The 25,665-nt window shown below is 45.2% G+C and overlaps 1 protein-coding gene and 1 pseudogene across 3 annotated transcripts; both read left to right on the forward strand.

The window, feature by feature from the left end:
- The first annotated feature begins 815 nt into the window (after window positions 1-815).
- Window positions 816-24,803, forward strand: LOC135919403 (lipase 3-like). Of its 3 annotated transcripts, none has more exons than XM_065453222.1 (9): window positions 816-1,052; window positions 7,645-7,870; window positions 9,623-9,734; window positions 10,009-10,159; window positions 13,084-13,176; window positions 15,610-15,765; window positions 17,819-17,890; window positions 21,198-21,266; window positions 23,587-24,803. In XM_065453222.1, exons 1-9 carry the CDS (start codon window positions 933-935, stop codon window positions 23,833-23,835), a joined length of 1,248 nt encoding a protein of 415 aa, XP_065309294.1. In that variant the 5' UTR covers window positions 816-932; the 3' UTR covers window positions 23,836-24,803. The 3 variants fall into 3 exon arrangements, with proteins under 3 accessions (XP_065309294.1, XP_070389274.1, XP_065309301.1); XM_070533173.1 differs by having other exon boundaries at window positions 21,198-21,261; XM_065453229.2 differs by lacking the exon at window positions 816-1,052 and adding an exon at window positions 2,523-2,980.
- LOC135920570 (U2 spliceosomal RNA) lies at window positions 16,775-16,949 on the forward strand (annotated as a pseudogene).
- Window positions 24,804-25,665: the final 862 nt, after the last annotated feature.

The following is a 25,665-nucleotide window of genomic DNA, read 5'->3' on the forward strand; positions in this document are numbered from 1 at the left end:
TAGATGCTGTCATTATACACGAATACAAGTTATAGGATGTGACAGTGCGTAGTTTGCGCACCCGGAAACAAGTATATGAGCCAGCAACTAGTCCAACAGCATGTATCGCGTATTGCTATCTTCCCCACTCTATTAATTTATACTCCGCTTCCACTTTCCTTAGGGCAGGGTAGTAGCAAACCTGATTTCTTTCTGGTTAAACTGGACGCCTCATCACTCTCTATATATGTCGCACTTTTCATCGTGAAGCAGATTGATCCGTGTCAAAATGGTCCGTGGGGACGAGTTCATTAGGCCCGATACGACACCTTCGCTCATCTGGGTCCTCTGGCGTTTAAACACCATGAGAATTGAGCCCGACTCGACAACTGGACCCTCTCCCCAAATATTTCATTTCGCGGACCTCCTGAGAGACTGAGGCACTACCGTGCACACTAAAGATGCTTGACCGCTACGTGAACGGGTCCAAACTCCAGGGCCAAAGGACATGAGTTCGAAAGCGTTGCACCTGTGTTTGTAGCGGACCAGCAGGAAATCACTCGACGCCTCTCGTTGTACAACAAAAAGTAGCGCCACCATTTACGTGCGCCACAGAGCGACGCACGTAAAGATGTTAAGCAGCCAAGGTCACTGACTGAACGCGAGTAGGAATGCGACGATAACGAAGCAAATAAAAAATATAAAAAAGACGGGACGGAGGGGCAAGAGGGTTGGTTTTATCGGCGTTCCGTTTCCATGAAAATGCCCGTTGCATTTTTGTCACTGTTCGCGACACTCCCGAGTAAAGGTTTAGAGAGGTCAGACACCGAGAGGAATCGCTCTTTCTGTTTTGTGCCGAACGCTCCACGGAACGGAAAGAGTTACGAGCATTTGCTGAGTGAACCGCTCTGTAGCCGCTAATCGCATTACTCACTCCGGGACGCCAAGGCCAGATGAAGGCGTTTGAAAGAAAATACCACACGCTGTGGGCACTTGTGGGTCTCCTGGCGTCGCTACTCTGGCTGCGTCAACTGTCGGTGGGCAACGTGGATCCAGACGCCGAAAGGAACGTGGTAAATACGTGATTGCCTCGTTATATCGCTTTTTGTTCTGCACATCGGTTATCTCTTTCATGTTGTTTTGGATATCGATGCGCCCATGCATCGTCCCCAACATTGGGGCTGATTCACTTTGTTTACTTCAAACCATCATGTCGTTATAACAACGACGTCATGATTATACTAAATAAGGAGACATAAAATATCGAAGAAAAGTCATCGCGTAAGTTAGCACGTCTTTATGAAGTGTGAGCATGTTTGACGGACGACATCGAGATAAGTTGCTAATACTTATTTACTCTTTCTTCCTTCCTCTTTGAGAGTGGGGGTGGGTGGAGGCATGCATGCGAGAAGCGAGCATACTTAAACGACATTTTATATGCGTACGACCTGGTCTCCTCTCTGGAAACGTTTGCAAGTGGTGTATCTGCAGTATAATATAGTGTAGGAATGGCCCTTTACTGAAAAGAGTCCCAGGTCCATTAAGAACTTCCAAAGACGAGGCAGCGACAACAAGAAGCTAATAAAACGCCGAGGGTGAGGTTTCACTGAGCAGGGACAGAAAAAAAAAAAGCTGCCAAGGAAATATTCAGGCAGGATTTTTAAACGGCAAATAAAACAGGGAACACATTATTGGAAGGTTTAAGACTGATGACTGCTGTGGTATATGTCGCATACGAAAGTGCGACGACCTGCGCCAAGCTTGCCACCAGCCAAAATGAACGATGTCATGTCGCAGGCTGTAGTTTTAGCATGTATGCTGTAGTCTAGGCTTAAGACAAGGCTGGCGTCAATTAACATTTCTCGTTAAACGTGGTGCCTTGTGTGGAGGGTATCTGGAATCACGGTGATTGGTCTCGGTCACGCATTGAGCTTTGTGTGTATACACTTTTATTACGGTGGTCAAAGTGAGGAGGTTATTACAGCAAAAAAAAAAGTGATGGCCTCGAGATCGATGCTTCTAACCATAAACAAAAATTGCCGGTCGTAGATAATCATTTAGGTTAACGTTTAGGCTGTCTAGTAGAGCACGTTATTAAAAAATAATGGAGCTCAATTACTGCGGTGATATCAACGACGAATAATTTTGCGTACCGCTTCGTTGGCCGAGTGACGCATCACTTACGCCTGTTACACGCCTGTTGCGTTAGCGAGCGTAACAGGAGAGCGGAGTTCAAAGTCACATGAAGCCACTCCATTCCGGTTGGCTTCCCTGTCACGTAAACAGATGCTTGCCCATATATAGTAGGAGAAAGTGTATTGCTCGTGTACTAGTAAGGGGTAATAAGGTGTAGTAAGGTGTAAGGTGAAACATTCGAAATTTCCAAGAGGGAGAGGGAGAGACAGAAGAAAGGTGAAAGGCAGGGAGGTACCCTACGCTAGGGAGAGAGGGGAATGGGAGGAGAAGGGGAGGTAAAGTGATAGCAAAGTAAAGATAAAGAAAGAAAGAACCATAGACATACAATCACAGTCGGTCACTGTCACCCCATACCGTCCCCGCACAGCACAGTAGCACTTGCAGTCCTATCTGTTCGGGCTACAGCCACTTGTCCAATTCTGCTGTTCTTAAATACTGAAACAGTGCTCTCGTCGTTCTCCGCTGTGATGGTGTGTGATGTCGGCATTCTAAAATAAGTTCCTATGTTAGAGGTCTTTGTTCAAAGCCCGCTATCGCGATTGCGAGCGATCGTCTCTGTAAATTGTAGCGAGGGCAGTCACCGAGAAGGTGTTGAAGAGTGTCCTCGTTACCATAGTCATCCGCACATCCGATTCGGTATGCAAAAGACTTAATGAAGGCCACCTCCAGCCAAATTCGACAAAGCAGGGTAGCTTCGCGGCGGCAGAGTCCAGCTGGAATGCAAAGGCGTAGAGAGGAGCCAAGGTTCAGCAGCCGGCTGTTTTGAAAACTTCCTGTGTTCCACGAGGAGAACGTGATGTCACGGGTAAGCATTCGAATTTTACTAGCGGCATCTGTCTTTGATAAAGGCATCGGCTCCTCTTCGTCGCTTTGAAGAGCCGACCGAGCAGCGTTATCGGCGTGTTCGTTCCCCATGACGCGGCAGTCACTTGGAAGCCACTGAAATGTCACGTGGTGTGCTTTCTCAGTCAACGTATCGAATAGTTCTGTAATCTCCAAGTTGTTCGTGTGGTCCACGCCGCAGAGCTGATAGCAAAGACTGGAGTGCTGCCTTCGAGTCACTGAATAAGATTAATAGCACTAAGTGGAAGCATTCGATTTGATTCGAATTCAAGGTACCTAACTGGTGTTGAGGTTATTTGATCCTTTGAAACACATTCAGAGTGATAAAGAAGAGATACAAATCACGAAAAGCACTCGCACCCTTGAGTTTACAACTTTAAGTGACAACTTCCCAATTTATAATTCAATTTGTCCTTATCTGTTTCCTTTAGCCACCCTATCTACAGCCGATCTCCCACTGTGGGTATGCGCTACGGACACTCACAACTATCACAACTTAATTTGCCGTATTATTTTCTCCTTTCCTACTGCAGGGGAGCTTATTGGCCTCAGCCTGGTTAACCTCCCTGGCTTTCCCTTCTCACTTTTCTCTTTCTCTCTCACCCAGAAATTCTGCCAACCATTCCATGCACACATTTCTCACAATATATTTGAGCTGCCACGTCTGTTCCGTCTTTTTCTGAAAGAGTGCGCAATGAACGCAGCGATAGGAGGGACTAAAGCCTACCGTGGTACGTCCACGGGCTGCACCAACTTTGTTGGCTTTCAGTTTTATTACGTGACGCTCACTGCTCCTTTATTCACTTCCTCCATGGGCACTGGGAGATCGATTCGTATGTTGTTTCTCGCATTCTTCAGGAAGGTTAAAGGTATGTGCAAGGTATGGCATGCACTAAGATATCCAAATTTCTCATATCTAACAGCATTTTCTTAATAACTATTGAAATGTATTCTTTATAAGAGCGCAGTTTGCCTTATCTCGCCCAAAATAGCATGTTCCATTGTTTGCAACGACGAATTAATGCCTACAGGCTACAGTTATTCATGAACCATTATCTTCACTCTTTACGGACATCCTTTTATGAACGAACAAACAAACAAAGAAACAAAACAAATAAGTAGATAGATAAATAAATGCATAAAGGAACAATCAGAACAGAAGACAGAATGCTATATACACTTGACAATCGGCGGATCCCACGTATTTGTGGGAACCGTTGTTAAGCCAAGCTTTCGAAGATGTTTGCGCAAGTGGTAAAGTAAATGTTATTCAAATGTAACGCTGATGAACGATATGCTTGCAAAAATTAAATGAATTAAGCGCTATTTTGGGCAAATAAAATAATGACGTAAATGCAATCGAACGTTTACGCAAACGTAACGCACTCAGGCAAATAAGCCTAACTTAATGACGCAAATGCTTAGATGGAGATGCAGCCTGTAGTTTAGGGCGGAAAAAAAATACCCATATAAAAGCAAACACCCACTATGGGGGTGGCTTATGTTGCCAGCTTCTTGCATGCCTGTTTCATTACACTAAACGACTGGATCCTGCTAAGGGGGACCCCTGCCCTCCACAAAGTATTCTACTACAATTCTGCAATTAAGCAATTCCGTAAGCCGCGAGTGTGTGTGCGACGACAGGAGCAAGACGAAGACGATGGTATGACGGCGATGCCATGACGACAACTTTGGTTTTGCTACGCCGCAGAAATGTCACAACGTGTTCCGTTACAAGCTGAGTCGACGCCGAATGTGGTGCATTCTGAACGCTTATCGCACGTGACATACAGGAAAGAGGGAAACCGGTACGCGCGCGCACGTGGTCTCTCTCTTGGTGCGTGATGCGACACACGCGTCGTTCGTGTAGTTGACGCTGGCACCAGACAAGTATGCGCGTGATCACGTGGCCTAGCGGTTACAGCATCCGTCTGCTGCGCTTGTAGCCAGAGGTACTTCGTGCGATCCCAGCTTCGGGCACTCGAGTTTTCTTTTTATTGAAAAGGCGCGAGACAAAGCGAGACAGAAACCCACCTATAACTGCCTACCAGGAAGTGCCTGAGATGAGACAAAAAAATGCTTCGCATTAACACTAGAATAAGCCCCAACCCAGCGATGTGGTCTGTCTTCTGCTATCCTGAGGTGATACGCGACAGCTCTTTTAAAGATTCTTTTTCACACAGACAGTCGGTCTTACTGCCTTGGTGCCTCAGAAAGCCACGGGTGCATAGCCCGATGCACCAAAACCTTGCCAACTTCCAAAACGCAGCGTTGCATAACTTAAAGTTGTTTGCATGAGACGTGTGCCAACAGATAGCTTTTTGCATTTAATCCCGTGTTGTTGTTTTTTCCCCAGAGGCACGTCAGAAATAAATCATGAGTGATACGGCGTTGTCAGAATGCGCTTGGCTGCTTTTCGGTGCTGACAGATTGCTGTGCGGTCACTTTAACGCCCTTTGTCAGTCACGCCAAGTATCTGCAGCGGCAAGAAGCTTCGATTGCGGGAAAGCGTCCAAAAGGGTGTTAGGAGATGTGAAGTAACCCGCCGTGGTTACTCAGTGGCTATGGTGTTGGGTTGCTGATCACGTGGTCGCGGGATCGAATCCCCGCCACGGCGGCCGCATTTCGATAGGGGTGAAAGGCAGACACACACAGGTTAGATTTAGGTGCACGTTAAAGAACCCCCAGTAGTCGACATTTTCGGAGTCCTCCACTACGGCATGTTTCATAATCAGAAAGTGGTTTTGACACGTAAAACCCCATAATTTTTGAGATATGAAGTGATTGGCCCTGTTTCGAGCGACAAGCATTCTTGTCATGAGAGGCAGATCAAATACAAACACTGCTTCATCATAGACTGCTATAATATGCTTCTAAACTGTATTTTCATTTATTGGGCTTAAAAATCTTGATTATTAGCGAAAAAAACCAAGGCCATACTTTCCTTGCAGTCCGCGTCCTAATTTCAGTGCCGCTGTACGTCACTGTGACGTCCCCAACTTCATTGTATTTCGTCGTATTTGTACCATTTCAGCGCAGTAAAACGTCTACAAACTTTTCAGAATTAGTGATTGGTTCATTTAATTAGAACACAATGTAACCACTTTTTATCGGTAAACAATTACCTAAACTGAAAAAAATTATGTGATATCCATGACGTCAAGAAAAGCCTGTGCGGTAATTTCAAAGAAGACGTCACCACCTGTTCTTGTTTTCCCCTATTTTCTGCCTTATCACGGTCAAAGGGAGCTTTTCAATCCTAGAAGCACAATTTAAGAATAAAGTTAAATTTATTATTTATCCTTAGTGTACAATTAGATCAGTAATAGGAGAGTTGTAAATTGTAATTACCGTTAATATTCATGCAGTCATAAACTTCCCAGAACTACTCTTGTAGACGGAGAGCCATCATCCATGTACGTCTAAGAAAACCCAATCGCCCCAACTCAAGACAGCACGAAAGAGTTGATGAAGGTGTAACAAACAAACAAACGCATCTTATCGCTTAGTTTTTTAACGCGATAGCGTTAAGGAGCTCGTGTCGCAGAAAAGCCGGTGTCGTCGGCGTCGGGTGTCGGTGTCGGCGTTTGCGGCGTTGACCGTGAGCGATAAATCACGGCAGGCGCTTCATAAATAAAAAGCAACTTCCAAGATTGGCCCGGTGGGAATCGAACCAGGGTCTCCGGAGTGTGAGACGGAGACGCTACCACTCAGCCACGAGTTCGATGCTTCCAAACGGTGCAAACGCGCCTCTAGTGAATGCGGTGTTGCCTTCGAAACGAGCCGTGTAAAGTTATACTGCGGTGTATATCGGTAATTATGAACATGTAACGTACAGAAGTCACAATTACACGAGTTGCGAAGTTCGTTTCCGCTGCATTTCTTCTGCGCTTTCCGCACACGCAGAGCCATCTTGCGGCAAACACAGAAGACCCCCTCCTCTCAATGTACGGCGCTGCCCCGACAGGAGGCGCGCCGCGCGCGCATTGGGACCGCTGCCAGGCGCGTCGCGGGACTCCCTCTCCCCTGATGACGCTTCGCCGTGCTCCCGGTTTAGATTACTATCTATCTCTCTGCCCGTACCGATCACGACGTTTGGCTGGCGTAGATCGTTTCCCCTCCGAGACACCGAGTTCTTTGGTTCGTTCCGTTCGCTCAGGCGCACGTTTCGTTGCCGCGCCGAACGCTGCGTTGCTCGACGCTCACCGCGTGATAGGTGGGCGCTAAGTCCGATGCGGGGCGCATCGTAAATTGTCTTATACCCCTTGGCGGGTTTACGGGAACGCTGTCGCGTCCCACTCTTGAAGGCGAAGCTTAAGCGTCCTCCAATTTTTTTTCATGTAGCTATCTATGACGTTAACTTCTCCAGCACACTGTTCTATTGTATATCATGCTTCTTTCTTTCGTAAATAAATGGAAACGCATACAATGAATAGGTGCGGCATTCGCGAAGCTGAAGTTAATATGAAATGCTAAACTATTCTTTTTTCGTAAATAAATGGGCACGCTAACAATGAATAGGTGCGGCATTCGCGAAGCTGAAGTTAATATGAAATGCTAAACTAAGTCATATGTACCAAATAATTAATTATTGCAAATTAGTATTTAGTACTGCCATCTACGCAGACGGAGATAATCGCCGACAAGGGCTACCTGGTGCAAGAGTACGTGGTGACCACGCGCGATGGGTACGTGCTGCCCCTGCAGAGGATCCCTTACGGTCGAGATGAGCTCCGGTCGTCGTCCTCGTCGCCTCCACGTCGCTTCCAGCCGCGGCCGCCCGTGATACTCATGCACGCACTTCTTTTCTCGTCCAGCGTGTGGGTGGTCAACGGGCCCGAACAGAGCTTGCGTGAGTACATTCGGAAGGAGGTGTTTTTCTTACTGCAACACCGGTCAATGAGTAGATGCTCTTGCGTGGAGACATAATGCACTTGACGTAGAACCAGCTAGCCGAACTTTGAGCACTAAATACTTGGCCGAGGTTCGTGGAGCCGCCGTAGAGGTTATACGTTCAGGTGCCAGCTGGGGGGATGGTTAAGGTGCCACACGCCTGCAGGATGAGTAGGGTTGCGGTCGCGCGGTAATCACACACTTCGTAACCAAGGATGTCAGTCATGCTGGTGAGAAAGTCTTAGAAGGTGAAGCAGGAAACTAAGAAAGTGGAGGGAGAGCGAGGTTAAAACGAGTTGCCTGCTCTTTACCTACCGGGGTTGAAGTGAAGAAGAGACGCATACTTCTGCAGCTCTAATGGGAGCAAGGCTCAATGTCTGTGGGGAAAGGGAAGTGGGAAGAAAGATGATAGAAGAATGAGGGCAACACCGCGCTTAAGCCCTTCTTTGGTGAGGATGGTCTGGATTCTCTTCTGCTACCGTGTGGGCGGCGATTGTCCAGTCAGTCTATCCAGCACGGTCGAGAGTCGCGGGTCGGCGACATTGTCTGCGTCAACGCAACACCGAGCCACAAATGGAACACGAGCGTTAATTTCACGGTCGTGCGGCCGGATCTTTAAAGCGATCTGCGTTGGGGGCAGAGTCTAGGTACGTTGGCGGCTCGTAGCTTTGTGTGCCCTGTGTGTCCGCGGCGCTCGCTTTGCGTTCAAGCCATAGACAGCACGAATGTTACTTCGCTCGCTGCTACTGCCGCGTTTCCTTACGCAGCGTTTTGACAGCGAGCGTCCGCACTTATCGAGTGTGACGTGTTCATGTTTGATGTGCGCGCTGACTCCACGCTTATTAATTTAGTCAGCAAGCGAATGTTTATAAGTTGATACGGGCGATAAAAGTACTATCCTTACTTCGTATGGCTGTCTGCTAATTTGTTATCGCAATCGACGTTGGCCTTAATTAGATGGCTCATGGGTCGAAAATTTCACTGTCTGGTTTTATGCCACCAAAATTTAATGGCACCAAATTAATGGCGGCACTGGTGTTTGGATGATGGCACCAAACTCATGACCATCGGTGGGGGTCGAACCAACAGCTTGGGTGTTAATTAAGGCGAATATCACTAAGACAGAGTTAGTTAGGGTGCAGTTAATTAAGGCACCCGAGACCACGACCTCTGGTGGAAGTCGAATCCACAATCCTTGGTGTTGATTAGGTCGAAGTTACTTAAGACGTAGTAATTAGAATAGCGTTAATCAAGGCACTCCAACCCAGGATCTTTAGTTTGAGTGGAACCCTCGATCTTTAAATTTTGGCAGATTTTCCGCCTCATGAGTCCTATAATGCTTTCGCATTAAAACAAGTAAACAGAAAACAGGTAATAGTAAGTAACAACTCATTCAAATGAGGATGTCAAGTAATTTAGTGACTGTCTCGTGAGCACGCAGGCTTTAGCCTTTGTCCACTTTAGCGTATATGATAACGTTACTGTCAATTTTTTGGCCTTCACAAGACAGAAGTTTACGGGAAGGTGAAGGCTTGAAGTGATGAACAGTGATACAACATGTCTTGGTGTTTACGCTTTTATACTTCCGAGTAAATGCAAAACAACTTGACAAGCTCGTGATTATTACAATGCGACAAGAACAGGTTGAATCAGCAGTCGTTGCTTAGCTATTTTATCTTAAAGGCACGTTACGCCTTTTTACTTGCTGCAGCCTATGTATTGGCGGACGCTGGGTTTGACGTGTGGCTGGGTAACGTGAGGGGAAACAGCCAGTCCAGACACGTCAACTACACGTGGTACCAGAAAGAGATGTGGGATTTCAGGTGAGATTATATGTCCCGTCTTGGTTGTGCCACAGTAGTGTCACGACAAAAATGAGCTGATATTTTGTAGGACGTGTATCTTCAATACTGAAGTGCCTAATATACATACAGTATAAATTAACCAAAGAAAGGAAATCGAGGGGCCCGATTTTTGTTAGTCACAATCATAGAAGCCAACAAACAAAGACCCTAAAGAAAGCATAGTGCATTGTCTGAACCTTGACGGATTGTGGCTTTATATATATAAATTTGTGTGCGTGTGTTCTGTTTGCAGTCTGGATGAAATCAGTGAATTTGACGTGGCAGACACGATCGACTTCGTGCTTAACGTCACTGGTCACAACAAGACTCTCTTCGTCGGGCATTCCCTGGGCGCAGCAACGCTGTTAGGATTACTTTCCGAGAAGCCGGAGTACAACAACAAGGTTTGTAAAGCACACACAAAAAAAAAGGCATGACAAGGAGCCATGCGAATTAGGCCATTTCAGCAATGATTCTGAGCTGCTGGAACCGCGAAAACCTTGAGTCAATTCGAATAGAAATGTTGGAGCAGCAGAGTGGCGTAACGGAAGCATGCTGGGCCCTTAGAAATGTTGGAAAAAAATTTTCCTTAAAGACGACTTGTTTTAGCACTGAACTACGCTGGCACAATGGGCACGGGACGAACGAACTGCTATTTTCGTATAATTTATTTCGAGCAAAAAAAAAAAAAGGAAACTTACGGTTACACACGTTACATGCTATGTGCACTTGCAGATCGCAAATCTTTCCGGGTAATCAATTTGCTTGTTTATTACAGAGAAAGAGAGAGAAGTCATGCTGAATTAATCAGTACCTTACTACTTCATCGTTAGGTAGGGATTGAGTCAGCATGCCTGACAAACTATCTGAACTGCCTGTTTGACCTTTAACTGTGTGTCGGGTGCTAAAGCAATTTCGCTATGTAAAGCAACTCAAGCAAATCACCACCTGAAATTGGAGAACATCCAAGTAAAAAAGCGAGCATTTCCGGTACCCAAACAAAGTAAGATACAATAAAGGTTGCATGGAGACTATCTCATTCTGAATTTTTATTCATATTATTACTATTTCATGTTATCGTACAAATCTAACGCCGTTAACAACTGGGCATCAGATCGACTAAGAAGCCTGTAATTGAGAAAAAAATTGAAAGGTGATGTATCTGGTGCACCATGATAATCGCAGTAACAAAAAAAAAATACTGACAGCGCGTCATGACGTCAACTTGATGAAGCGTTCGTTCGACGAGCTGCGTGTATTGTGTGCTACAGCACCACACATCATGTTCAAGGAAGCCAAACATGGTGAGATCGGGCAAATAACAAAATGCCTTTCTCAATCCAGACAAAAAATTTGCGTGTGGCCTGTAGGGCGAGGCACGCCTACGTAACGAGTGGTAAACGTTGCGCAAAATCAATATCCACGTATTTCCGAAAGAACTGGGTCACGTGTGCAACAATCACATTTCTATTGGAGTAGAATTATTCAGGAGAATTCACATTTTATTTATTATTCGGTCGTCGAAGAAGTGCAGGCCCAACTCGTATCGATCTCGTTGCTTATAGAAGAATGTTCCACAATGTCTAAATGCATTTCTTGAATTAAAAAGAATCGAATAGGAAAGAATATTAGATTAGCCTTCATGACAGAAAAAAAAGCTCATAAGATAATAAAATTCAGCGGCGAGCAGCGATTTGGAAGTAAATGCGGGAGAAACGCGTGGTCATTACGTCGCACGTCTTTGAGGCCCCGCATCCGCGATGTATAACGTGTTCGCCATGGCGTGTATATATATATATATATATATATATATATATATATATATATATATATATATATATATATATATATATATATATATATATATATATATATATATATATATGTGTGTGTGTGTGTGTGTGTGTGTGTGTGTGTGTGTGTGTGTGTGTGTGTGTGTGTGTGTGTGTGTGTGTGTGTACACAAACGCACACACACACTCTTTCTTGACCCTTGTCTCACGCTGCTTCTTCGTCGTGAAGCAGTACCAACAAGCTCCACTGCGGACCCTTTTGAAGTTCATACTATTCGTGCTCTCTAAATATCAATTATTCCCCCAACCCTGCAAATAGTCCATTGAATCCTACATATTGCTGTGCTTTTAAGCGTGTGATCCCACTAAAGAGCCAGCGTGTAAGACGTGAAAGGACACATGTATCGGTTACGGATGAAACGCGAGCAGTTTACACTCTAATTGATATTAAGAGGTAGAAACGGGGCTGGAAAGGCTATGCCTGGAACATCGTTTGAATGCTTAGAGTGCCTCAATATTAGTCGGCAGGGGAATGAACACGACTTCGAGAATTAGGGTCAGTGTACTATTTGCTGCTGATTTAGCCGCCGAAGTGCCCGTAAATCCGCCCGCCGTGGTTGCTTAGTGGCTTTGACATTGCGCTGCTAAGCAAGAGGTCACGGGATCGAATCCTGGCCGCGGCGGCCGTATTTCGAAGGGTGCGAAAGGCAAATACGCCCGTGTACCATGCATTGAGTGCCAGCTAAAGAACTGCATTATTATTACTTACAGCGGGCACTAAAGAACAAGGACGAAGAAGAGGGACGAAACACAGCCCTCGTGTTTTCCTTCTCTTCTTCTTCCTTGTTCTTTAGTGCCCGCTGTAAGTAATAATAATGCAGAAGTACTGACTCGCCCGGCTAGCTACCGTACTACAGCTAAAGAACCCCTGGGTGGCCGAAATTCATCCGGAGTCCCCCACTACGGCGTGCCTCATAATCAGATCGCGGTTTTGGTCAGGTAGAACCCCATAATTTAAATTCATTTACGTGTACACGCGTGCACGGTGCCAATCTCCGAAGCCACTTTCATGATGCACATTTGAACCGGTGAACACGATATTTTATGCATGGCGAAAGCATGACTGGAAGTTTAATATTTCTCAGTAGCTTTTCCTACACATTGTATACCCACACTCACCCTTATTACCAAAAGTTATGCATACATGTGCAGAAATTCCTTTCATGCAAAAAAAGAAAATCCAGTCGCAAGCAGTAAAGCTTCGCTGAACAAACGACAGTGTTTATATGATTTATCTCCACAATCTAAGTGGCATACCAAGCCTTACAGACGCCAGCATAGTACTTTAGCAGTGAACAATATTGGGCGCGCTCTTAAGTTGATTCGATATTGACTAAGTTGACTATCGCGTTTCGAATTTACCACTTTTCGAAACGCTTTCAGCAATTGACTTATCATCGTTAGCTTGTTTCTTCGGCAGGACAATTCGCAAAAAAACATATCTACTGTTTTGTTGATTCTCTCATCGTCGCATAGATATTGCTGTTTTCGGCTATGGCACCAGCGATACGCCTCCATAACATGACGTCACCAATTTATCGCATCCTGCCCATCCTGGACGAGCTGGCGGTGAGTAGAACATCCACTGGTTGTAGACGAATGCAATGCTCGCAGATTTCTTCACTTTGTATGGGGGCTGGAGCTCACTGAAAAGTTTTCACCTCTAAAAGTGTTTATTTATATTTATTATATGGTATTTAGGAGGTGTTGTGGTGTTGTGTTGTGTTGTGGCTGTTGTAGCCGCCTAACAAACATTTGTTAGGCGGCTAAACGTGGTCGCCCGATAAAGATAAGTACACGTGTCAATATGAAATGCAACGCTATGCGGCATTTGAGCAACACTTACTTCAGAAGTGAATGGTCAAGCATCACTTCCTCATGTTGCAAAGTCAATAACTGATCGGCGATTGTCACTTACAGAAATTTCTCGATATCTATGACAAAGCAAGTAGAGTCGACCTTGAATGCAAATGACGTGTTTCCTTTAAAGGGACAAGATCGATATTAAACTACGCTGTATCCAATGAAGTTGTGTTGCTGTAAGCTACAATATCAAAGCGAGCTTTCTTAGCATGAAGGCAGGCTTTGTGCAAGATATGCAGAAACAAGAAACAAAAAAGAAACCGGTGGAGAAACCGCTCCGAAGGCCTCGCACACCGCGACTTCATACATTTTAACAGCGTGCACTCGGATACACACATCCCTGATATCTGTCAAAGTAAGCGAAGCTTTCTCAGTTTTAGAGAACGGTGCATTGAAACAACACATGATATGCGCAGTGTGCTGGTCTGTTCATTTACAGATTAGGCGTCCATGGTTTCGAATCCTTGCGTCATCAGCATGATGTCGGTCTGTGTACGGTAAAATAATACGCGCCCTCTAATGGTTTCCACGTTCACAATTCCACGTTCACGATACGTAGGTATCGCGTCGCTAACATCGGCGAGCGGCTGCAAAGTGCACCTGCTCTTTGTGTGCGTGATTTATTTACAGGTATCTGAAATGTTTATTGCAACTGCTCGAAAGAACCAGCTTGGCTGTAAATTGAGTTGTGGTCCTTTAGGTTCACACAAGTCTGCATTCTTTTTTTCATACCATTACCTTTGACCAGAAGTTACATGGCACCAGCCAGTTCCAAAGGGTCATCATCATCGTCATCATCGTCATCATAATTATCATCGAAAGGGAGGGGCTCAGTGAAGTTCGCTCTTCATTAATTGGTGGACGATGCAAGCAACTGTTGCATTTTAGAGTCCTGATTAGCCATACGACTACGATTGTTGATCTGCACTAGGCCCCACAACATACAGGCGCTTCGCAGCTGTGACTCTGGGAAGTGTCGGATGCAGCCAGTGTTGCCAGATCCCTATGCAGTGTATACTACCTATTAGGTAAATTAAAGATAATATTTGAAGCTCTTGCTTTGCCATTTCATAAACAGACCTGAAGTAAAATTAAAGTTCCTAGTTACTGGTAATCACAGCATTCACTAAAGAATATATTATATTTGCGCAGAGAAAATGAGCAGAGTACATGGAGCTCCTGAATTGTGAAAGCCCGAAATTACTATTAAATAGAAGAATATGGTCTCCAATTCACGCTGTGAAAATGGTTGGACAGCGAAGCTGTAAACGACAACTAGAACGATTACCCATGTTGATGAAGGTTAAAATTATTTATCTGGTGACATTGACATTCCCTTTACCTAATTATTAGCGTGAGGCATTTCGACGGACGGTCTGCGACTTGGCTCGTGCACCTGCAAAGCGTTGACCAGAAAGAAGAGAAATTCGCCGCTTCTCGTATGCTCCCTGCTCATCAGGACTCCTCACTATACGTGTCCTTTCTATAACACTGTCACAACACAAATCAATTGCTAGACGGGTTCCTTTACGCACCCCGAAAGTGTAGTTACGTCACTCCCGCTTCATATGCTACAGTCAAGCTGCCGTCGCCGCGACAGCTTGCGCAGCAGTAATCTTTACAGGGAAACGTATGCGGGGAGTGCTACGTGCTTCGCATTGCTTGTAGGTGCAGGAGCGGCTGATCAATTATGTGATTCGGATGCTTGCTTTGAGCTTGTTATTTATTGAAACGTGTGCTGTTCTGTGTACTGTATGCGTGATTCCAAAGAATGTATGCACCGTTCGCTTCACTTGCTGTGTACTTGTAGCCTCTGCCTTATGGGGATATGAGGCATTGTATTTGGAGGCATGAGCCATAGATGACGATAGTTTTCTGTCGACGTTACGCCACGAAGAAATCTTGGGCTCCTAGCCCCCCATATATAGACAGCCTTGCTCTGAAAAAATTTGTTTACACAATGAAGCCAACTGCCAACACGAACAATGCCCACGTCATACTAGCAGTTATTAATGCGGTTGTTGAGCTATTTCAGCCGGCACATATTCTTTCCCCTGGTCTATCCTTCATCTAGAACACTGTGTTACGTGTCATTAAAACTGTTGCACGTCCTCAGTGGGTGTCTAATTGCTCGCGCAGACGTTTTCTGCGCTGTTCGGCAGGTACGACTTCCTCTCCCACGACCGAATCATCGACTTCATCGTGACAACCATGTGCCGCTACCCTGTGACCCGGGCCATTTGTCCGTGGATCGTTAATATTATTTCCGGCCAGCAGACTCGACCAATTAATGCGGTGAGCCATGTTTAACAGATATTAAAGAAAAACGCAATGTCTACGATGGGAAAACTGTTAACTTTGGGTACTTTCACTGAAACGAACTTTAAAAAACTTGAATATGTCATTTGACATAAAAACTGTAACAGCGCAAACACATGCAACCACAAAGTAACAAGGACGTTACTTGTTACTTTGTTACTTGTTACTTTGTGGTTGCATGTGGTTGCGCTGTTACAGCTTTTATGTCAAGTACGCAACAACTCTCCCAGAAAGAAGTTTTAATGAGTATGTCAAAAGCCGCATGCCTTGTTTCAGTTGAGAACTTCGCAGTCGGAGTTAAATCCTCGTATAAAAGTCACTGTTGTACTAAGAAATTGCTGTTTTCCAGACCTAAGAAACCATATATTTATTTTAAAACATAATTGCCATTCCGCTCTCTGCGGATGGATGACCAGCGAAGCTTTGTATGTAGGCCCCTTAATGCCGAACTGTCCATTGACGTGCGTCAAACGCCGTATGCACATAAATGGAAGGCCAGGCGCGAGTAGTCGTTCCTCCACGATGTTGAGTCTCGGAAGACGGTGAGCCACATACCCACGTATTCTTGAAAAACGCGGCACGACACCTTTTACTAACGAATCCCTGCACGTAGAACAGACACGCACCTCACCGCACTCCGAGGGGCGCACACTGCTTCACCGCAGCCAAGGCGATCGTGGGTTGCTCGACGTGCCGCAGTACAGTAATGGTTGTGAGGTCACTCGAAAACCACAGGCGGTCGCACACAGCACAGACCACACAAAATTGGTTCCCCACAAACTCTCTCTGAAACCTGGCCGTTGCTCCGGTTAAACGTTCCAAATTTGCGGTATCGAGGCTACATGGACGGTTCGCATTTCTTTCCGCCTCGCGGTCCCTGCAGACAGCACGCTTACGGGATCGCCACCACGGGAGAGTGGAAGGAAAGGAAAGGAGATACGCAATCGCTTGGAACGGCGACAAAGAGAGGCTGGTGCGAACGTACATACGGCCTACACGAGTGAAATTGTAGCATCTGTTCTTGTCAGTTTAATATTTAATATGGATTGCGCTTGGATCTAAGATATTAAACTTATTTTTGCAAGTTGGCGGAGTGCCTGCTTCACCTCCGCCGCGAGACGGCCCGGTATTGTACTATCTTCGGGATCGGCTTACGTATGTAGAGAAATTCTTTATCTACACAGCTCGATAGACGCACACAATTTTTTCACAGTACCCAGCCACATACGGCTTCGCTGTAAAAAGATTTTTACATGATGCAAATAATTTCCTTTAATCGCGAGTGCTCTATCTAGAGCTTAAGACAACCTAAGAATAAAAGGTTATATGCATAGATACGCCAGACAATTACGTTTGCTTATTTTATTTTACTGGAAGTGCTTTTTCCGTGCTTAAAACGACTATTTTCTGCATACAGATTAGTCTTTGTGTCACTGGTTTTAGAAAGAAACCTCAACGTCTTGTCAAACTTTTTGGGTGGTTCTCGCATCAGCGTTCAGCCAAAGATAATATTTTAGTCGGGAACAACGAGCTTTTATTTTACGAATAATCTGGTACTTACGGTAGCAGTGCAATGCCATTAAGCTGCTAATAGACTCCAACTGACTCAGATCTCTTTCAGAGGTGAAGGGCAGGCAGGTGGTTTTCTTATTGCGGGTGGAGCTTGTGTAGCATTCTTAGATTGTCACCGCTTATAGCAACCATCAATCAACATCTCACTTTTCGCGGGTCAAGAGATAGGGAGGCTGACTTCAATGAGAAACTGGAGATATTAGCATGGCTGAAGGTCTGAAAAAGCTCTCCCGTCATATAGTGAGAAAAACGTGGGAGGAGGAGCATTAAGCATCATATTCTGTAATGTTTTCAGTTTAGCAGTCACTAACGTGCTGCTTCGGCTGTAAATGAACAGTGCGCTGGGGTGCTGACACAGATTGAAGTGGTAACAATCTTAGAAATATACGCTCAATGTTATGCGGAGCGACCCTCAAAATGCCCCCCCCCCCCCTTCCCCCAACCTCCGTTTTTGCAGACTCGCATGCCCGTCTTTCTAAAGGACACTCCTGCGGGGACATCCTTCAAGAATATGAAGCACATGGGCCAGGTGAGCCTCAAGAAAAGGAGACCATAACTGCAGTTCGGAAAGTTTAAGTGTGAGCATGCAGGCAATATGTATATTACCGTTTAATGAAAAAAAAACAGCTTGTGTTAGTGTTCCTCTTCGTCTTCTGTCAGTGTTCATACACATGTTTTGCTATATCGATAGCAATTACTGGACACTTTAGGCGACTTTTCACTGTCGCCGTGATTTTGCGCTTAAAGATGGGGTAAGGTCCGAATGCACCCCTCTCGCCGTATGCTATGGGTGCGAGGGAAAGTGTGCTAGGATGAGCTAAGAAGGATGGCGGCTTAAAAGGGCCCTGCAATACTCTTTGAGATTAGCAAATAAATCATACCATACCCGAGAGAATGTTTCCCTGCACAAAATGCTTCCCTGCACAACATTACAGAAATCCATGCAGCGGCGAACGCACAATACCTCTGCTACTGACTGTCCCAAAAATATTCGTGGAACACACTATAGATGGCCTAAACACCTCCATCCGAAACCATCCTGACACCCTTACAAGGACTGACAACAGCGCTAGAAGAGACACGGCTCCCGATCTCTCCCTAGCCATGCCCAACATGCAACCTGGATAAATCTGGGCGAAAATCTGGAGAGTGACCTCGACATCATCTGTAGAGCCTCAAACTCACCAAAAATTTGCAAGGAACTAGGCAAAGTATTAATCACCAGGTGGGGTAAATTTCCTAAACATCATAGCTTCCTGACCTCAAACAACACAGCCGTAGGCTTAACCGAAGGGGTAGCACAGATTAAAGAGGCTAATGAAAGCACATCTACACCAATTAATTACTTGCACGATAGAAAACACAGTGGTAGATCGTCACCTCTTAGGCTTCCGGTAGAAAAAGCGCTGGAAACGCCAAAAACTAAACAAAAAGTTACAACAGCGACTCGCAGCCCTAGCGCAGGGGTCCAACGAATACGCAAATAAGCTAGAAAAGGATAACTCGGTTCAGTTTTGCAGCTTCTAGCAAAACACCTTAAGTAACTCCAAAATCTGGGCGGTACTACGAAGCATTCTAAATCCACAGCAAACCAAAAGAGAAAATGAGCCCCGCGTAAAGAAGATAATCGACTCCTTTCAAGGGTCGGATCAAGAGCTCATTCAGGCACTTAAAGACACGTACACTACCACGACGCCTGGTCTCCGCCAGCACGCAACTACTCCTAGGGACTATCGGGGCCGACCAAACCAGAAACTAGACGCCCCAATCACAGAGGCCGAAATTTTCAGGCAGCACAATCCGAGCGCAGAGACAAGTCCCCAGGCCCAGGCAAGATAATCAATAGTACACTTAAAAACCTAGACGGTCCGACTCTTGATCGTCTGACCCAAATCTTCAATTCTCACTACTGTAAAACTGGACTCCTGCCCAAAGAATGGAAAGGTGCACACCTCATCATAATCCCCAAACCCGCAAAACTCCATCGTTGAATAGCTAACGCACTATAGCTTTGACGTCCTGTCTAGACAAACTATCCGAACGAGTCATCCAGCGCCGACTACTAACGCACATTGAAAAACAAACCCCTTTCCCCGTACAACATGTCTCAGAGAAGGCCTGTCCACTCAGGACGCTTTCTTACTATTGAGGGAGGAAATGCTTAACAACGTCGCATACGGAAACAAGAACCTAATAGTAGCGTTGGAGCTGAAAAGCGCATTTGACATCGTGACCCACGAGGCCATTCTGTGGGGTCTGGAGGATATAAATTGCGGTGAACGCGTCTTAACTTACATCCACAACTCCTTCGCGAGAAGAACCACAACGATAGACCTAGGAAGCATTCGGTCAGAAAATTTCGAGATGTCCAACATAGGAACACCATAGGGGCCAATAATATCGCCTTTGTTTTCAATATAGCAATATTCGATCTTTGTAGACGATTAGATCAAATACCAGACTTAGGCTACACCGTATACGCAGACGATATTACGTTATGGACTTCTAAAGACTCGCTCGGAAACAAAGAATGGACAGTACAGCAGGCCGCTGACGTAATGTCGACCTTTGAGCGTCAGAGTGGTGTGCAATAAGCATCCGAAAAATCAGAATTCATCCGTATTTCATCCGTACCTTTGCCTTTGGACTTCTCTGGTTACTCGCCTTCAGGTGCGCGCGCGATTGCAACGGCCAGCAACCTTGACATCAGCATACCTTCAAACGCAAGGCTTGACTGTATCGGCCTAGAAATTGCATTCAACGTAAACATGTGACACCATACCAAGTCTCCATTAACGGACATATTGTCAACTATGGAAATCCCAATCGATTGTTGGGTGTAATAAGCGACCGAAGCCTTTCCTAGAGGCTGTCGTCGATTGCCCATGTATTGAGATTCACGTGCTGGAAAACATGGGGCACATCTGTGCGCTCCATACTTCAGTTGTACATAGCTCTATTTCTATGTTTTCTTGCGTTACAGCCTTCCAGTATTGTTCAGTGCGCGTTAGTCAAATGTTCGCTCATTGGAAAGCTTACAGGGCCAAGCATTGCGCACGTGTTAAGGATTTCTTCGGTGCGCGTCGAAACCTGCAGCAATCGTGCTCGCCAAAGTCCACCCAGTCCAAACATATGTTACGGTAGATTGCCTCAGGGGGAATATTCGTCATCCTTCCCGCGTTCCCGATCACCACTTGGCGTTCTTGCCTTCGCAGAGACTTCGTGCCACACTGTCTGAACTAATCACCCACCCAGATTGCCGTCCATCAGGATACACAGCAGCAGCAAGGCCTTCATTCCACTCGTATTGCCTCCAACAGCCTCAGGTGTGCCTAAGCATTCTGGTGTAAAAAAAAAAAGGCCGTTCACCAAAAATAGCACTGAAACAGATGACGCGGCTATTGATAAATGAGACGCATGGGGACCAAATACACATCTATTCCGATGGTTCGGTTTCATCTACCAGATCTTCAGGCACCGTTGTCATTCCGTCTACGAAAACGACAATCAAATTCAAACTGTCACACATGACATGTCCTGGCCTGCACTGCCGCCGGGATCGGCCCAGATTTTTGCTAACGCACGCGGACACGAAAAATGCCAAGCATCGAGAGGCTAACAGCTTTGCTGTAAAAAATAGTGACACATGGCCGATAGCTTGTCGTTGACACCGCTTTTAAACATGATGTATACGTGTAACCGCACAATGAATTTGAAAAACTGAAAAAACAAATAGACCTAGATGTTACTTGTAGTTGGTTGTGTTGCTCCCTTTTACCTGACTTAATATTTGGCCTATGGAATTACGTGTAAAATGCGCTCCTCCCTGATTTCAGGTCTACACAACGAGGCGTTTTAGAAAGTTTGACTACGGAGAACAGCGCAACAAAGAAGTGTATGGTAAGGTAAGAATTGGTTTCTGACCAAAGGGTTGCTTTTATGATGGAGATCACGTGAACTGCCGCAGTTTTGTACTGTGAGAAAGATGCGGCGAACTGATTTGATGGGCTCCGAGACCTCTCATCATCATCATCATCATCATCATCATCATCATCATCATCAACAACAACAACAGCCTATTTGTATGTCCACTGCAGAACGAAGGCCTCTCCTTATGGCTTTCAATTACCCCTGTCCTGCACCAACTGATTCCAACTTCCGCCTGCAAATTTCCTTATTTGATCACCCTACCCAGTTTTCTGCCGTTCTCGACTGCGCTTCCCTTCTCTTGGTACCCATTCTGTAACTCTAATGATCCACCGGTTATCGATCCTACCCAATAGATGGCCGATCCAGTACCATCTTTTTCTTAATGTCGATTGGAAAATTAGCTATCCCCGTTTGCTCTCTGATCCACACCGCTCTCTTCCTGTTTCTTAACGTTACACCTAATATTTTCCGTTCCATCCCTATTTGCGCGGTCCTTAACTTGTTCTCGAGCTTCTTTGTCAACCTCCAAATTTCTGCCCCATATGTTCGCACCGTAGAATGCAGTGATTGTACACCTTCCTTTTCAATGTTAGTGGTATGCTCACAGTCAGGATCTGACAATGCCTGCAGCATGCACTCGAACCCATTTTTATTCTTCTGTAAGTTTTCTTCTCATGACCAGGGTCCCCTGGGAGTAATTAGCCTAGAAAAACTTTGCTTATTGACAGACTCTACAGGCTGACTGGTGATCCTGAACTCTTGTTCCCTTGCCAGGCTATTGAACATTATCTCTGTCTTCTGGATCTTAATCGTCAACCACACTCTTACACTTTCTCTGTCAAGGTTCTCAATCATTTGTTGTAATTCGTCCTCAGTGTTTCTGAACAGGACAATGTCATCTGAGACCTTTATGCAACTGGTATACAAGACCAACTAGTCGAACAAACTGTTTCCTTCTGCCTATGACTATCGTAGGGCTATGGCTTTCTCCCTCCTAAATAAATAAATAAATAAATAAATAAGCAAATAAATAAATAAATATTTTGACTGCTATTCCCAGGGGTGATGTCAATGAGTGACCTCGTTAGTTTTCACGAAAATTATAACGACGCCCGTCCAGTTTTGTATATTTTGAGCTTTATTCTGCTCTCTGGATTTGTATGAAGTGATCCCTTGCCTTACAAGGAACCCACATCAGTGAAGGCATTAAAGATATGGGAAAACGTAATGCTCATAATCCCTGCACATTACGGACTTCGTTTCTGATTATTGTTCCCCTACTTGTGTTCATTCTTTTGCCGTCGTTCTAGAACTGTACCCTCGTTTACAAAGTGTTCTTCTTAAGGTCTAGAATATAAATAAATAAATAAATAAATAAATAAATGAAATATTTAATTAATTTCCGGCATATAACGAAAGACAGAAACAAAGTCATATGAAGTAACTCGAAACTGGCTTAATTATTCATGCACCTTATAATAATGTCCCTGTGGGCATTACATAAGAAGGAGGAAGGAGGGATAGTGAGTTAGGATGATAAATGTACATGTAAAATAGATTAATGAAAGCTAGTGTGAGAATTACCTACAAGAACCGAACGAACCAAAAGTTTGCAGGAAGATGGAGGAATGAACTAGTGATGAGCAGTTGTCGATCAAGGAATGTCGTCGAAGCCAACGTATCGACAAGGAGACTTGTCCTCGTCAGGACAGCAACTGCTTCCATAGCAGCGCTTTTATATAGTGTTCTTATCTGCAGTGTTCTGAAATAACACAAAAATAAGGGGGTAGAGCAGGGAGGTACAAATAAAAGCAATCACTGTCCTGACGAAAATAAGTCCCCTTGTCGAAACGTTGGGTTCGGCGACATTCCTTGTTCGACTACGCTGATCATCACTACAAGCGCAGAAACACGTAGGTGAGATAATTCACGGAATAGAGGAAAAAAATACGTTTAGAAGAATCTTCAACTCGTGAATGACAACAGCAGGGTAGATAACGGATACAATGGTCCCTTCGTGCCCTATTCAAGTGATATAAAGCAAAGAAAAGAAATAATAAAAGTTATCAACGACGATACAGGTTAATGCGTGCTGAAAAACAAAAACGAGGAAAGTGTTACACTTTACAGTGGTGACCTGAACGCCGAAAAACACGACGAGCTGTATATTCAAGAGGTTCGCGGCAACATATATTTAGGATACTCAAGCGCATGAAAGTGTGGTAACTGCATTGGTAATCTGCGATTTGGTGGACGGTAAGGAAAGTGACTCGATGCGTTCTCGCAATGTTACAGGCCACGCCCCCGGAGTACGACTTCCGGCGCGTGTCGGCGCCTGTGGCCCTGTTTTGGAGCCAAGCGGACGCCCTGGTTTCGGCGGAGCACATGGACACCCTGCGCGAGAAGCTGCCCAACCTGGTGCTCGACTTCCGGGTGGCGGACGATCGCTTCAGCCACCAGGAGTTCGCCATCGGCGTCACCGCCAGGGAAGCCGTGTACGATGACTTGGTGGACGTCATGAAGCGTTTCTCCGGACAGGCTTAGCAAATGACGCGTGCATACGAACGGTTCGACAAGTAGATCCGGAACAGTTTATTCTCTCTGACTGCGGTCGTCGTTGCTTGAGGCGAATGATATCAACACAAGTGACTAGCGCAATAGTGGACACGGGACACTAAAAAGGCGACAAGGACAAGCCTGCCAGCTTCCAGAAGTTATTTGGCCCGTGGCCAACGAGTACTATGCAAAAGTTCTTAAACGGACACTCAAGATCAAAATGGCTTGAAGTGTATTAAACACTATCCTCATAAAACAGCAGAATAGTCACTCCGACCATGAGAGGAAGCTTTATGAGTCAGAAAAGAGCAAAGAGAGAGACAGAGAGAGAGACAGGTGGCGACGCCAATTTCGAGTCCTCCCAACAGCCAGCCATGACTGACGTCATGGATTTTGGCGGCGTCTTATCGGACCTAGTCAATTTACTTATCAGTAAAGATGGACTACATTGCAATCTAAAGGAACGAGAGAGTGAGCTTAAGTTTGGAGAACTTTTCACCGTTCAACAACAGCCCGTATGCGAGGAAACCCTGACATCATGCTGACATATGGGTGCCGGGGTTTCGTTGCAAAGCTAGAAAAATGGAAGCTTGATCTTAATTTCTTCTTTAGTAACAATACGTCACCCCGAAATTAACGAACAGAGTTTTTAAATATTTTATCAGATGAAACTGAGTTAGTGTTTCCATTTAGTTAAAAAAATTCCAGAGGGCACGTAGGGGCTTTATTGGACGGCCTTATTGGATGCCACGCCAACTATTACGCACATCTTCCGCAAAAATCTAGATGCACAAGTGTTAAGTTTCTATTATAGTGCTTTTTATGAATGCGGTTGCTTTGTTATACAACAGCGTTGTGACATATTGTACGAGTGGTCGTTGCTTTTAACGTTAGTTTACCATGTTTTTGCATTGTTAGCACTTTGATATGTTATAAAATAATTGTTTGAGCATTAACTGCAACAAGCTCATTATTCCACATGAACTATGTTTGAGTGAGAACACTACTTTTTTATCATTTAACGCCATCGCGTTCCATTTCCACGACTTGACACAGCTTGCTTTCTGACTCCTCTTTGAAGGCTATGTGATCACAATCAGCTTTTATTTCAACGCCGCTAAATAAAGAAAGTCACTGCTCACAGGCGTACTCTCCAGTATGCGGCCTTATTGTAGTATTTCAAGTGTAAAATGGCCTTCATGTGGCCTTTTATGTACGTTGTAGGTGCCTGCGTAGGTAAGAGAGACTCTCTGTCGTCTTAGTTTTTTCCTTAGTGCAGTACCTTTTCCTTTACCGCCGCGGTAGCTTAGTGGCTATGGCGTTGTGATGCTGCATCTCCCGGTTGCGGGCTCAATCTCGACTCTGACGGCCACATTTCGACTGAGGCGCAATGCCAGAACGCTCGTGTAGTTAGATTTAGGTGCACGCTTAGGATGCCCAGGGGTCAAATCTATTCCGGAGTCCGCCACTACGGCTTGCCTCTTAATCGTATCGTGATTATGGTACGTTAAACCTTAGAAATTAATTTAATTTAGTACCTTCTCCATGCATGCGACGGATAGATTCACCTTGCGGTTCTGAGCAAGATTTTCGGCACAGGTCGCTCTCGACGTCACTTTTGTTCACACCATTGTTCGATATCTGCCCACTGAGTCCAGTTGATGCGTGGTAGGCATATACAGGATGTTTCGCAAGATCGGTTCAAGAATGCGCTCAAAACCGTCGGGCGAGTACGAAACGAGATTCCTCGTCGAGACGCGATTACACTCGCGTCGTGTTCTTTCCAACGGTGAGGCGAAAACAGTCACGTGACTCATC

Source organism: Dermacentor albipictus, chromosome 2 (assembly GCF_038994185.2).
Source record: "Dermacentor albipictus isolate Rhodes 1998 colony chromosome 2, USDA_Dalb.pri_finalv2, whole genome shotgun sequence".
Classification (NCBI taxonomy): Eukaryota; Metazoa; Arthropoda; class Arachnida; order Ixodida; family Ixodidae; genus Dermacentor; species Dermacentor albipictus.

Coding starts and splice junctions, on each gene's coding strand:
- LOC135919403 (XM_065453222.1), top strand. CDS start 933: ATGAAGGCGTTTGAAAGAAAATACCACACGCTGTGGGCACTTGTGGGT. Junction 7,871..9,622: donor CGGGCCCGAACAGAGCTTGC/GTGAGTACATTC, acceptor TACTTGCTGCAG/CCTATGTATTGGCGGACGCT. Junction 21,267..23,586: donor ACAAAGAAGTGTATGGTAAG/GTAAGAATTGGT, acceptor GCAATGTTACAG/GCCACGCCCCCGGAGTACGA.